This window comes from Cicer arietinum, chromosome 4, assembly GCF_000331145.2.
Source record: "Cicer arietinum cultivar CDC Frontier isolate Library 1 chromosome 4, Cicar.CDCFrontier_v2.0, whole genome shotgun sequence".
Classification (NCBI taxonomy): Eukaryota; Viridiplantae; Streptophyta; class Magnoliopsida; order Fabales; family Fabaceae; genus Cicer; species Cicer arietinum.
The window spans coordinates 61617767-61631189 of record NC_021163.2 but is presented as its reverse complement, the minus strand read 5'-3'; the positions used below and the strand labels follow the sequence as shown (position 1 = coordinate 61631189).

Genomic DNA, 13423 nt, shown 5'->3' with positions numbered 1-13423 from the left:
CACATGGTTCTACTCGACTTGAGGAAATAGTTACTACAATTGCCTGCGCATAACAATTTATACAAAAAAGAAAATGTACAACTTAAAACAGCTTCTTAAGTATTTGGGGTTTGAAAAGTGAGAACAGTTTCAGCAACACAGCAAAACAAAATATTGACATAAATGCACTTATTTCTTGTTCCAATAACAATATAATATTGATATTTGAATCTATCATTATTTGGTTTAGACAAACAAAATTCATGACCATCCTTCAATTGAAGAGTACATCTAGCACTCTAATAGGTTTGTGACTAGATAAGTACCCAATAGAAACCACCCAATTAAGAGTAGAGAGAAGGATAGTAACCCTAATAAGAAGGGCCACCCAACCATGAAAATACCTATGCAAACAACCACAACAAAAGGGAGGAAAGACCTTACAATAGACCAGAAGTCAACCCAGTGACCCTTGAATAGTATCAAGACTCCTACATTTACCATATTCCAACTCATTGATCCACCATAACATAACCTATTCAGACAATTAGCAACAAATGAGTGGCAGTTGCATGTGAAAAGGTTGTAAGTTTTACTCTCGAAATGCCGCAAACTTGACCGTAAGGCGTCGTCCCATGTGAGTGCGGTCCCATACTCAGAATGCCGGTAGCCATGCTTGCATGTATGTGCAGATAGGTTAGGGGGGAAGCAACACTGCAAACATCTCAGGTGTGTCAAGTAAGAGCTAACACTTTCAAACAAGTAAAATTGACTCCATTTAAAATTTAAAGGAGAAGGAGAGAACATAACAAATGGCATCTATGGAGAAATTATTGTTAATTAAAGTGTCACTGATGTCCATTTTACGACCCTCCCTGATGGGATTCGAACTCCGTCCCTTTAAGTTACAAAGTCAAACTCTTACCACTAAGCTAACACCTATGTGTCACACAATTATAACCAGCATTTTTCAAAAAGCAAGGTCAAAGCGTTGCATCAAAAATGGCTTAAAACAGAGTGACAATAATCTGAGCTTAATTGTTAGGGTAATAACAAACACATCTTATATTCAATATTGGCATGTGTACCATGAAAGTTCAAATGTGGTTTGAAAATCCAATTGCAATTATGTGCTGATTTTAATTAGCATCTTATGATATCTACCTACCTATTTTGAAATGGCAATTACAATTTACAAATACAACTGAGGCCTTATAAAAGGGAGAAAGTGACAAAAACAAAAATTCTAATGCAATCAAACACGGTAGATGGAAGAGAAAAGTCAGGTATAACCACTAAATTCCAAACCAAAGAATTTATAGATGTCAATGTAAAACCACTTGATTTATTGGGAGTATCGAGTTCAAACTTTAGCTGAAAGCCTAAAACAATACTTAACCAGACTTTACTTACCTTTAAACTGAACTCCGGAATACTAGGGTCCCTTTCCTATAAGAACGGGAGAATTAAGAGCAAAAAAAGGTAAAACCACTTTAGTTTAAACGAGGCAAAGTTGTAGGTTTCGGCTTTATGATCTCTCTAACTACAAATACAACTCATTTTAAACAAGGACATAATTATTGCAGATAGTTATATTGGTACTTTCCTAATACATTATGGATGGCCTTAACAGTTTCACTCAAAAATTATATTGGGCATGAAGTTCAATACTACCAAATAATTTGTCACCAACCAACAAAAAAGAGTTGAATTTGGCATAAAACTATAACAAAGCATTCATGTGTTCAATTTTATGAATGCTATTCTTGCATAAATGTGAACAATCTGAACAAATAAAGGGCGACAAAAGATAGCGATGGTAAATTTGAGAGAGTACCTGTCTCCGATCGAGCTTCAAGTATCTTGCGACAGAACCAAATGCAAAATCATCCACATTCACAAAATATGATCCTGAAAAATCTAAAACAGCTCCATCCTCTCTGCAAATGCCAACATGGCCAATGAAGGGTGCCAACCATGATACAACTGGAAGTGGATTCCAAACCAAACAACATGGAAACTTTGCGTTCTTTGGATCAATTGGATCTAGTGGCCACAGCTCATGCTCTATTTTTTTCGTTGAACATGATTGCTCAATGTCATAACTTGCATTCAACTCCATCATGAAACTTTACAGCACAAGATATAGCTTTGCTCAAATTTCTATGGAGATTCATCACTGTATCAAACTACTCCCCTAAACATCCCAACTCTGCTCTCAATACAAAGTAAAGATCATATAAGAATGTAAGACAATTATTCGCTCAACAATAATCGCAAAAACTCACAAGGACAAAAAGAACAGAAAACCATAATCAACAACCAAAGCGTAATATGATTGTATGCACTATCAATGTAATTTAGGGGGATTTTAATTTGCAAAATGTGAAGGCAAGCATTAGAAAACATACAACGCCGTAAGACTTGCGTTTGGTTTTCAGTTACTAATTTTCCAACATTTCTTACACCTAGCTTGTGTGGCGCATAACATAGGTAAATTTATCAGCAATACTAATAACCTGTGTGTCTAAACGAGATGAAACGTTAGGTAAATATATCATCAACTTATGAAAAACAAAAGATTCATGCTAATGCTACTCAATGATTCAAGAATATTTAAGCTACCTAAGAATATTCTTGCATTGACACCAAATAACGTTTACATTAAACTATTTACAACTCAAAATCAATACATTATGTGCCCTCCTTCACCTAAAAGGAAAATTGAAAAACAAAAGAAAAGAAAAATCACTGTCCATTGCCAAATCACATTTCTAGCAGAAAGCCAATTCAAACACCAACAGAGGATAACAAAGAGAAAGATAAATATGCAATCAAGCACACACCAAATTAGGTTTAACCCATCAATTGGATACTCTGTAGCACCGATACTTCTGATTGAAGATGTGTCATGGTGCCCGACACGACACTGACTACATTTAATTAACTCATTTTCTCAAATTATTGCCATAATATGATGACAAATCAAATCCTTCAACTATGCAAGCAAATCAATTAATTTAGTCCCCAAAAACACACACAAAAACAAGAACAATAGGCAACGGATAGTTCACAGTTGTAGCTAAAAGGGTATTATAATCACAACACCAATGTTTTATTTTTATATGAATAACCACAAACACAACCACAACATCAATGTTTATAACATGTCTTAAAAACAACAAAAAAACAAAAAAATTGTCTGAAGTGGACTAAATTGTATTGAGTTTTTACCTGAAGCAAAAAAGATGAGAAAAGCAGTTTGAAGGGGAAGAGCAATATGCTGAAACAGAAGCAGTTGGTGGTGGTCATTGATACCCAAAATTTGTAAAGATTTATTCTGAGGATGAAATCACATGGAAAAATTAAAAAGGGAAAAAATATCTTAAATTTCTTTAAAAAATTAATATTTGATATTTTATTATTCATTTAATTTTATAATTACTACTTTATTTGGTTTGAAACAGAAGCAAGAGACGGAAAATTGGAAAGATGCATGAACCCTTTGAATTTTTTTTATGTTTTTCTTTCATAGTGGGCCCCTACAATGTCCCTCTTTATGGATGTTTTGAAAACTATACTTGCTTGCATTTAGTCTAAAAAAAATGTTTGCTTGCATTTTAGGAGAATCAAAATTGAATTGATTTTTCATACGTTTGAATACTAATTGTTAAGATTAGAATTGATTTTTCTAAAACTAATTTTAATTTGAAGTTAGAATGTTAAATTTTTGAGTCTAAATATGAGAGTGAACGTGATAAAATAAGACAAATTATCTCACTTCAATTTTGATTAGATAATATGTATAATAAATTAATTAAACTTTATCATGTTCTAATTCTCCAATTAAAATTATATCAAAATAAATTAAAAATCAGTAACATATGTAAACAAATAAAAAAAAATTTATTCATCTACCTTTATAAAACATGAAATTACAAAAATCACCAACACTATAAATTTTTTATTTAACGTTATAAATTGGGATCTTATCTCAAATATAACTAAAAAATGTTCTGTAAACGAAACTAAAAAATGTTTGATATTTAATATGTGAGTTTTAGTAAACATTTATTATTATAATGGGGCATAAAAACAAATCTAGCAATTAATACTTACAAAAAAATTATAGTATTAGTGTTTGTACCAAAAAAGAAGGTAGTACTAGTATTTATTTAGGTTAAACTATTATTATAATCTCTAAAAGTAAAAGATGTTATTTCAGTTTCTAATCTAGTTAAAAATTCAAATTAGTTATCGAATCATTAAAATATTAGTCTTTGATGTTATAATGATTATGAATTATTTTATTAGTAAATTGTATATTTGAAGAATTTTTTATGATAATAAATTATATATTTTATTAAATCAGCGACTTAAACGACAACAACTTATACTTTGAGTGACTCAAATAATAGTTTACCTTATTTATTTTAAATTTTTATACAGTAGTTTTTTTTTTCTCCCGTAAAATATATATTTTTTCCTTTCTTTTGATGTTGTTCACATTCAAGTTGCAATAAACGAGTAACTGCTTTGTGGATCATGAAGTCGCAAGTTTTGGGTCACCATACACATTAAACTGGATATTTCACGTGATGTAATTTCTTTTTAAACGTTATTGATGTAAAATATCTGTTAATTTTTATATAAATAAATATCTATCAATTTTTTCAGTTATCAATTTCAATAGGATACGAACTACTTTAGACAATTTTCTGTCTCATTCTCAACCATTGTTAAATATAATGTTTAAACTCAATATTTTATTTGAAGAATCTGAGTTAAAATCTCATTTTGATTAAAGAAAAATTTACAGAAAAATAGACTGAATAGATGAGATTTAAGAATACAAATTCACAAATACCCGAGAGAAAATAGTCTTTAAAAATAAATATCTAACAACAGTTGTATCAAATTTAATTTATCAAAAAGATAGTCTTTTACATAATCAACTTTGAAAAATGACACTCCTTTTTATATGATCTAATCTAATAGATATTATAAGAAAGTGACAATTAGTTTATTTCGATTTGATTTTTCCAAAAAAAATCATTTCTTTCGCCATTTTTAACAAAACCATGAAACTTCCATAGTCAATGTTTTCATTCAATTCCCTTTTTAAAGCCAACCAATATTGAAATGTTAAAAGGGGATCATGTTGTTGGTACCTTTTGAATCATAGTCTTCTTCAAACCCTTACATTGGTGGAACATTGGCACCCTTTCCTATTAAATCTCAATATGATAATTGGTTTCCATCGCAATCCTAATCCGAAGAGTCGTTTTTGAGTTCCTTTGTATAAATAGATTTCAAGTCACACATATTCTCATGTCACAAATTCAAATAACGTACCAGCTATGTATACTTCCACATACTCACTATTTCAAGAGTTGCACACCACATATCTGAACTCGTATCACGTACTAAAGCGAATTGCAAACCAGTTAACTATTTTTAAGACGTTGTCATCATGAAAGGCCAATTCGCTAAAACATGCATAATAATCGTGTAAATAGTCATTTTGATCCTTGAATGTTAAAGTATTGTTTCTATAGTTTTTTAATGAATCGAAATTATAAATACATCTCTAATATCTCTTTTGCTAGTAATTTTATAGACTATAAGTTGACTAACAAATAACACATTTGTGAATGAAACTGAGTAACTAAAACATGTATTATTGAAGATCAGGCTCACCACAGAAGGCATCTGGTTCAAATGATCTAGCAGATTCATCATTGTAAGCTCCAGGTATTGCTCTAACTCCAGTTTCTCTTGATGTTAGATAACTGTCATCAATGTTAATGAAGATAAAAGCCCATGCCACCAAGCACGCCACCAGACCGACTAGAGTAATTTTCAATCTGCCCAGTACAGGCTTAACCTTGAACATGACACAAGTCAATTATCATGCATACTCATTAGGTTAGGTTATTGCTACCATAAAATGCAAGAGTTTAATAACTATGCACAGAGACGCCGCTGAACACGTAGCTCGGTATATGGGTTGAGACGCCGAAGAAGTATTAAGCAATTGGATACTCACAAGAAAGAAAGAATAAATAATGCTGCTATAGCTCCTAGTTAACAAAAGTCTCCACAGCAAATAAAATGTAGCAGTAGCTAAATAGAATGCTTACAGAAAATGATCCCAAGAGCCTATCACGTGCCAAAATCTCAGCAGTCTTCACCCATATCTGCAGATAAATATTTAGATTTAATAGCAAAAGTAAATTTAATTTTGATTTTGGACAAACCATAATTTTAATCCTTGAAAGTATAGGACGCTGTCTCGTTATGGTCCCTTGACTTGGGAAAAAACACAAATTAATTATTGGACCATTAAAATGTCAATCAATTTAGTCTACGACGTTATAAAGGTCCAAAATGACAACATCTTATATTTTCAGGACTAAAATAGTGGTTTACCTTTTTTTATGTCACATGAGATAGAACACAACAAACAAAACAAAGATGAACCAAGATTTTGCATGAAAAAGAAGGTAAAACATTAGTAAAAAAAGTAACAAAAAGAGAAAACAAATACCTGACCATCATACCACCCTGTCTCCTCATCTGCAATATCAAGAAATGAGTGATCATTGATTAAACCATCCCAAAATTTCTTAACACTATCGAATAACAACAACAATGATTCTCATATCATTAAAGTCTCATCACTAAAATTAGATTAAACAACATCATAATGGTAAAACATTAATCATATATGTTTTCAAAACAAAAAACATAAATCATATCTGATACTAGATCATTTAACTATAAAAGTATTACATTGATATATTTATTGAATAAACAATTTAATTAAGTGTGCTATTTAATCATACATGCTACTATTTAATATGAAACCATAGATAAAAGAAAAAAGTAAAAAATAAAATAAATATTGTAGTTAGAATGAGGAAAAGTAATTACATGAAGCCTTTATTAAAGAGTAAATGCCGTTAAATTGTTTTAAAAGCTATCAAGAAGATTTCATTGAAATAAACTAAAAAGAAGCAATTTGGGGACATACATGTTTATAAAGTCTCGAAAAAAGTAGTGTCAATGTTGTTGGTGGTAGATATATAGGTCCAAATAATTCGTTCATAAACCGAGGTTTAATTTGATTTTGAATTGAATTATTATTAACAATTAATCATAAGAAAAAAATTGTTTATTCTCATTAAATCTTAGTTAAGTCAAAGACTAAGAAGAGTATGGACTTTGATGATAGTTTAGGAGCAAAGAGGAGAGAAAAGTTACATTCAACGGTGGCACTGAGCAAGCGATTGCCGACATAAGCCCAACCAAGATACATTCTAACAACGGCAAACGTAACCGCCAACACCCCACTCGAAGCTGCACACACGATTCGCTTCGCGGGTTCTGATTGGGCCCCAACGGTACCGAACCAGGCTACAGGTAGGCCCACGAAAAGAGCGAAGGAGAAGCCCACAACGAAGAGACGGGAGCCGAATTCAACCACATCCCCAGCGGCCCATGAGAAGGGGAAGGAAGTCGACAGCGACTGGTATTCGTTTATGGGTTGCTGTTCTTGTGGAACAGGACACTCTATTCCATTTCTCGAACTTAAACACAACAATAACAACTTGCTTCTCTTGTTGCTGTGACTCAAAGGTTGGGAATTCTTTGATGAGGGGAATAATAATCTTGGGGCGGATGACGAGAATATGTGTATTGTTGCCATTCTTGATCCGCTTCAGTTCACTCTGTAGTAGCTGCTTTTGTTAATGTCCACATACTTTTGAAGTGATTATTACATAATTATTGATTTATCTACAAGTCTTTTTTGTCCCTCATTTTCTTTGTTTTAGGATAAAAACGATGAAACAAAACCCTTTCTTTCCATTATGTCAAAGAATAGGGAAGTTGTTATTAGTAATAATAATAATAGGATAACAGATGACACCATTCTACCAAATTTAATTACTTTTTTTAAAATTTAATAAACCAAGTATATTTACATTTTGTTTAATCTAAACATCCGACGATCTTAATTTGTTAAACTTAAAAAAAAATCAATTTTGTTTTAATTATTGTAAAGATAGTTTAATTACATTGCTTCAACAGTTCCCGAATAACATGGTAACAACAACGACTATTTTGAAGGAAAACGTTGAAATTGAAACAACAATGCTAAAATCCAGAATAACATGGTAACAGCGACTATTTTGGCAATGCAGACCGTGCCATGACTTTCAAGAGATGATAGTCATGATAATTAACAGGTATACATACTTGATCAAGAAATCTCAAGTTGAGATACATACATACATGTAAACTCAAAGTTGAGTAATGGGAGACGCATAAATGTCTAATACATGTTTTTTCTCCTCTCTGTTTCTGTTTTTTCTTTTTACACTTTTCCAATTAACCTGAGAGATCGCATGTTTACAATTCCAAATAAGATCTCTGCAGGCAAAGAATAATTTTGTACCTTTTTTTTTCTTCTTTTCCTTGGTGTTTCTTCAATTGTTCCTACTCTAACTAAACCTCCACTGCACTTATGCAGATATTGGGGAGGGACCATGTTCATTTCTGAACCGGTTGTGTGCAGTCCCAATGTTGAACTAACCGGACACTTATATATGTCATGATGAAAATATACCTTATGCTGCTCTGGTTCTTTGAACCAAGGAACAACATCTGGTATTATTACAATAGCTATGTTATTATGGACAATATTTAATGTGTAGATCCTGTTTTACGGACAACCAGTTGGCGAAGACGGTAAAGACGAGACACCAGCTGTGCGAAAGATGGTCTCAAGTGTGGCTCCCTGCATCAGAATCACCATAACTAAAATCAATCCAATAGAACAATCTAGTAAAAGAAAAATTAATGCATGCAGTTTCCACAATATCATCAGTCAGTTTTGATTTTAGTTACTATGGTTTCTAATCATTTCAGTTATTGATCTCTATTTTCCATGAAGAAATGGACCCTACGATTTCAACTTATTCAGGTTTTGCTCCCTTTATGATCAATATCTGAAAGGAAAATATGAACCAAAGTCTACAAGGACCAAAACTTTATTTAAACTATCAACAAAACTACAATATGTGGTCTATCTTAAGCACATTTAACATATCATTAAATTATTATCAAAATCATAAATATCAAAGACAGAAAAATAGCAAAACTGATTATTACACTAGAGGAAATCTGCCTTCAACTTTTCAGACATCAAATGAGTGTCTAGAATATGGCTTCTATCAAGTTTCAAGTACCTTCGTAATTTAATGAAAGGAAGGAAAACATGGTTACTGCGCATATATTTTAGAACTTCTTTTGTCGTTCATAGTTCTAGATGCTATAGTAACAATCAGAAAACGTAAAAGGAGAATTAATGCTTACATTTGCCAGCAATCACGTATTATTTGAGCTACTACTGGATCCATATCTTCTGGAATTTCAAGACGTTTATTTTGGAATCCAACAGCTCCAACAACCTGCATTGGGTTCAAACCGTGCCATGGGATTTTCGTGGTAGTCAACTCCCACAAGATCACACCAAAACTATACACATCACACCTGCATGCAAACTTTAAAAATTACATCTTGAACTCTTACATTTGGCTTTCCACAAAAGCATATACATGCAGGTTTAACTTACTTCTCATTGGCAGGCTCATTCCTTAAGACTTCTGGAGCCATCCACTCAGGCTGTAAGAAAAAGATATCTTTAGGTTGTTTTTCATAAAAGGTATATACCTTACAGAGAAACCAGCTATAATTGTAATTTATATCAGTTATTATTTCTAGATTTTTTTAAAGTTTTTTATCTAATGATGAATTACCGTTCCAGCACATGACTTCGATGACAAAAATGTATGGTTCTTCGTACGTGACAGACCAAAATCACAGACCTGTTATACAGCAAACAAGTAATAATAATAATAATAATAATAATAATAATAATAATAATAATAATAATATAATAATAATAACAACAACAACAACAATAATAATAAATTATCTACTTTATAATAGAACACAAAAAAAAAATAGGACAAAACGTTTAGTAATGTCACAAAACTGTTAAGGATAAATTATTGGATCTATAAATAATAGATATTTTTTCAATTTTCCTTTTTGTCAGCTGAAAACAATTCTATCACCAGTTTATTTGGATCTATAAATAATGGATATTTCTTCAACATAACTACTCCACTTCTAGCAGGCATAATTGTAGATTTTCACTCTTTTAATTTTATTATTCTCTTCTAGCACCCAATTGATTTTATATTGCTTTTATTTTCAGCTCTTGTGAAGTAAAGTCTGCAGACAAGTCAAGTATGAATACCTTTACAACCCAATGCCTGTCAACAAGAAGGTTTGGAGACTTTAAATCTCGATGGACAACAGGAGGATGGCTGGTGTGCAAGTAATTCATTCCCTTAGCCTAACAAGAGGACAGTAAATTCACATCAAATAAAGGAAAGTGAGAAATAATACCTATAATACAATTTTAAAATGAGGATAGTTTTTGGGGTTCTTGGTGAGAAAAGAGTGACCCTCAACTTTGACACGAATAATGAGGCTAAGAAGGCTTAGATTATTTGACAATATGTTGGTTTTCTGTTCTGGAGGATAACTTATCCCCAGCCTAATTGCATTTTTCTCTATTCTTTTTAATAAATTCTTTTTCTACCACCAAATGAAATGAAGACAGGTATTTCCAATTCATACCACATCAAGAGCCATACGCAACCGTCTCTTCTCATCAAGTACAAGATTGGGACGATGCAATAGCCTATATAAACTGCCTCTGTATCAAAGTAAAAAATATTTTTTAATGAGCAAGACAATAATATAAAGAAGTTAATTAATCATATGATTTGGTGAAGGAAAAAGTTGCATGTTGGAAAATTACAAGAAGGGAAAGCCAGTATGTAACTCAATGCATCAAAATTAAAAGTTAAACTAACCTCGGAAGAAACTCTGTCAAGATAGAGAAATGTGGAGGACGAGTAATTGCTCCCATGAAGAGCACAACATTAGGATGTCGCAGCCTTAGCATAATCTCAATCTGCAGAAGTCAATATATGGTCATGAGTCTTATATGTAGATATGAATGTACTGAATATATGCATATAGTAATAGTTGCTCACTTCCGATTTGAACTGATCTAGTGCATCGCCAGAGAAATCTTGGTCTAGAAACTTCTTTACAGCAACTTCCTGTAATGCCATTGCGAATCCATTGATACAAGCAAAGATATTATGAAGTACTTTCACAAATGAAGCAAGTCTTATACAATGAGATCTTCCCATGGAGACAGGCAATAAAAGTTCCAACACCAAATTAAAAAGACATAAAGACATATAGAATCCCGAAGACATAAAATGGCTACATGAGTCCATTGTAGAAGAAAAAAACGTGTGCATATTCATCCATAAAAGGCATTTATAGAATCTCTAAAGATAGCCTAACAGAATGAAGGTACAAGTATATAGACATACATGCACTGAGCCTTAGCCAAGTTATCTTAAATCAGATGAATGAGATAGACCCTCTCTACACCCCCTCCGCAAAAAAAAAAAACGAATATTGGTAGATCTTGATTTCAGCGACGGCTAACAGAAAAGGAATTGATTATTTGCCTGTTACCGAAACAAGCAATTCAATTTGCACTTGCATTTTTATACTTTTTAATAATGTATCATGCAGACCAGGTCTAGGTCAGGCCTGAATATAAACATAATTTGTGTGCCTTCAAAAGCATAGCTTTACAAATTTCTGAAGTATGCATTTCATAGGACAGTCTGGATTCTTTCTTCAAAACTACTCATGGAACAGACTCGATTATGAGTAACTGAAAAAACCTGTGAGTTGATATGTGACTGTGATCATACTATGATATGAAACAGAATGTGACAAATTGGGGGAAAAAACTAACTACAAATATTAATCTGTATATAAAATTCTTATTAACAGCAGAACAATGAAGTCATCTAGGAGTAATCTGAAAATTTTCAGATTATGCGATTCTAACAACTTTTTAAATAGTAAGAAAAAGACACATGACAGGAAACTGTTGATGTACTTAAGAGTTAAGACAACAAAAAAGAAGGATGAGCAGACTTACAGTGCCATTGCAATCAGCACGGTAAACTTCACCGTAAGAACCTACAAGGACAGTTCTGTAAAGTTAGATATGCAGGGTTACATCCTAGCAGACACAACAGCATACTTCCAACCACCTTTTACTTGATCTCTATTCGTGCAATGCATTATATCAAATAGCAATATCTATAAATTTCCAAATTGCTTGAAGTAACAATGTGCTATAAGAAATTAACAAGTTCCCAATTATGTTATTGAAAGATATTTATTCAAGACCCTATGCTTTTATATAACTTTAAATCTAAAACATCATATTTAAAGCCTGAGAACATACTTACCAATACCAATACGCTCGCCAATACGAAGATCTTCCCATTGAATTTCCCATTCTGTGTCTTCACCAAGTATTGGGTGAACTTTCTTGCTTTTACCATCATCATATAGGACACAATCTCCATGGACCGTCTCGTTTATCTGAGTGACTGAATCATTCCCAATTTCAGTGTTTCTAGAAGAAGCTCCAACCTCATTACTAGGACCACTTTCATCATCATAACAAGAACAGTAAACACCATAATGCCTTTTGCAAGAAAGGGCTGCCTTGGGCAAGGAAGACTCGAGAAAATTTTCTTTACATGCCTTGCATGTATTAGGAGAAGCAAAATCAACAATTGATGTATTAGATTGCTCTATATCACAATCTTTACCGGAAACAGTAGCAAAAACATTCCCACTTTGTGAAGAATCATAAAATTCAATGGCATCTGTGCATAATTCTTTTTGCTGTTCGGCTAACTGGTGAGCCGATTGACATAACCTTGTATCACCAGCAGAGCCCACTCCTTGAGGGAGCAAGAGAGACTTATCATAGCTTAATAACAACCTATTTGGGTCAGCTTGAACAGTATCTAAACCCCTATCTCGGGGATTCATATCTGAAAAAAGATCAGAAGGAGGTGATGCACCGCTTTCTAAAAGAATATTGTGCAATTTTGAGGCAAACTCTGGATTCTTTGCTGCACTGAGAACATACTTGGAGACATTTTTTACATGCATGTTTTGTGCATGTGATGACTCTGGATGTGATGAGCATTCATATGCTTCTGTATGCTCAAATCTCCCTGTTTCATTTACCTTAACATGATTCATTTCATCTGGTTTTGTTTGACCGCCGATTTCTAATAATTCTTTTGTCTGGACCCTCCCTATGGTACAATCAGACAATACTCCCAGCACACCAGTTCCATCACCAGGCATTGGATATGTGTTGTTAGTCTGTCCTACAATCTCTGCAAGATCCCTACCAGCAAAACCATAGTTTTGGATCTGACTGCTGGGCACCTCAGCAGGA

At 32.8% G+C, this 13423-nt stretch overlaps 3 protein-coding genes across 3 annotated transcripts in view; all 3 read right to left on the bottom strand.

Moving 5' to 3' along the window:
• Positions 1 to 134: 134 nt before the first annotated feature.
• On the bottom strand, positions 135 to 3354 carry LOC101508138 (protein REVERSION-TO-ETHYLENE SENSITIVITY1). Its single transcript, XM_004498843.4, has 3 exons — positions 3214 to 3354; positions 1817 to 2191; positions 135 to 693 (listed from the first exon to the last, which is right to left on the bottom strand). The coding sequence occupies exons 2-3, from the start codon at positions 2102 to 2104 to the stop codon at positions 271 to 273; spliced, it is 711 nt and encodes a 236-aa protein (XP_004498900.1). The 5' UTR covers positions 2105 to 2191; positions 3214 to 3354; the 3' UTR covers positions 135 to 270.
• A 2156-nt stretch (positions 3355 to 5510) lies between these two features.
• On the bottom strand, positions 5511 to 7829 carry LOC101507507 (uncharacterized protein ycf36). Its single transcript, XM_004498842.4, has 4 exons — positions 7246 to 7829; positions 6530 to 6558; positions 6123 to 6179; positions 5511 to 5866 (listed from the first exon to the last, which is right to left on the bottom strand). Exons 1-4 carry the CDS (start codon positions 7688 to 7690, stop codon positions 5660 to 5662), a joined length of 738 nt encoding a protein of 245 aa, XP_004498899.1. The 5' UTR covers positions 7691 to 7829; the 3' UTR covers positions 5511 to 5659.
• A 323-nt stretch (positions 7830 to 8152) lies between these two features.
• Positions 8153 to 13423, bottom strand: part of LOC101507818 (probable serine/threonine-protein kinase SIS8) — a 9355-nt gene continuing 4084 nt past the window's right edge. The window contains 10 exon segments of the mRNA XM_012715300.3: positions 8153 to 8782; positions 9361 to 9537; positions 9620 to 9669; positions 9804 to 9872; positions 10310 to 10408; positions 10696 to 10774; positions 10935 to 11035; positions 11118 to 11186; positions 12095 to 12135; positions 12411 to 13423. The exon segment at positions 12411 to 13423 is cut by the window's right edge and continues 14 nt beyond it. Coding sequence (XP_012570754.1) covers positions 8689 to 8782; positions 9361 to 9537; positions 9620 to 9669; positions 9804 to 9872; positions 10310 to 10408; positions 10696 to 10774; positions 10935 to 11035; positions 11118 to 11186; positions 12095 to 12135; positions 12411 to 13423 — 1792 coding nt within the window. The 3' untranslated portion in view covers positions 8153 to 8688.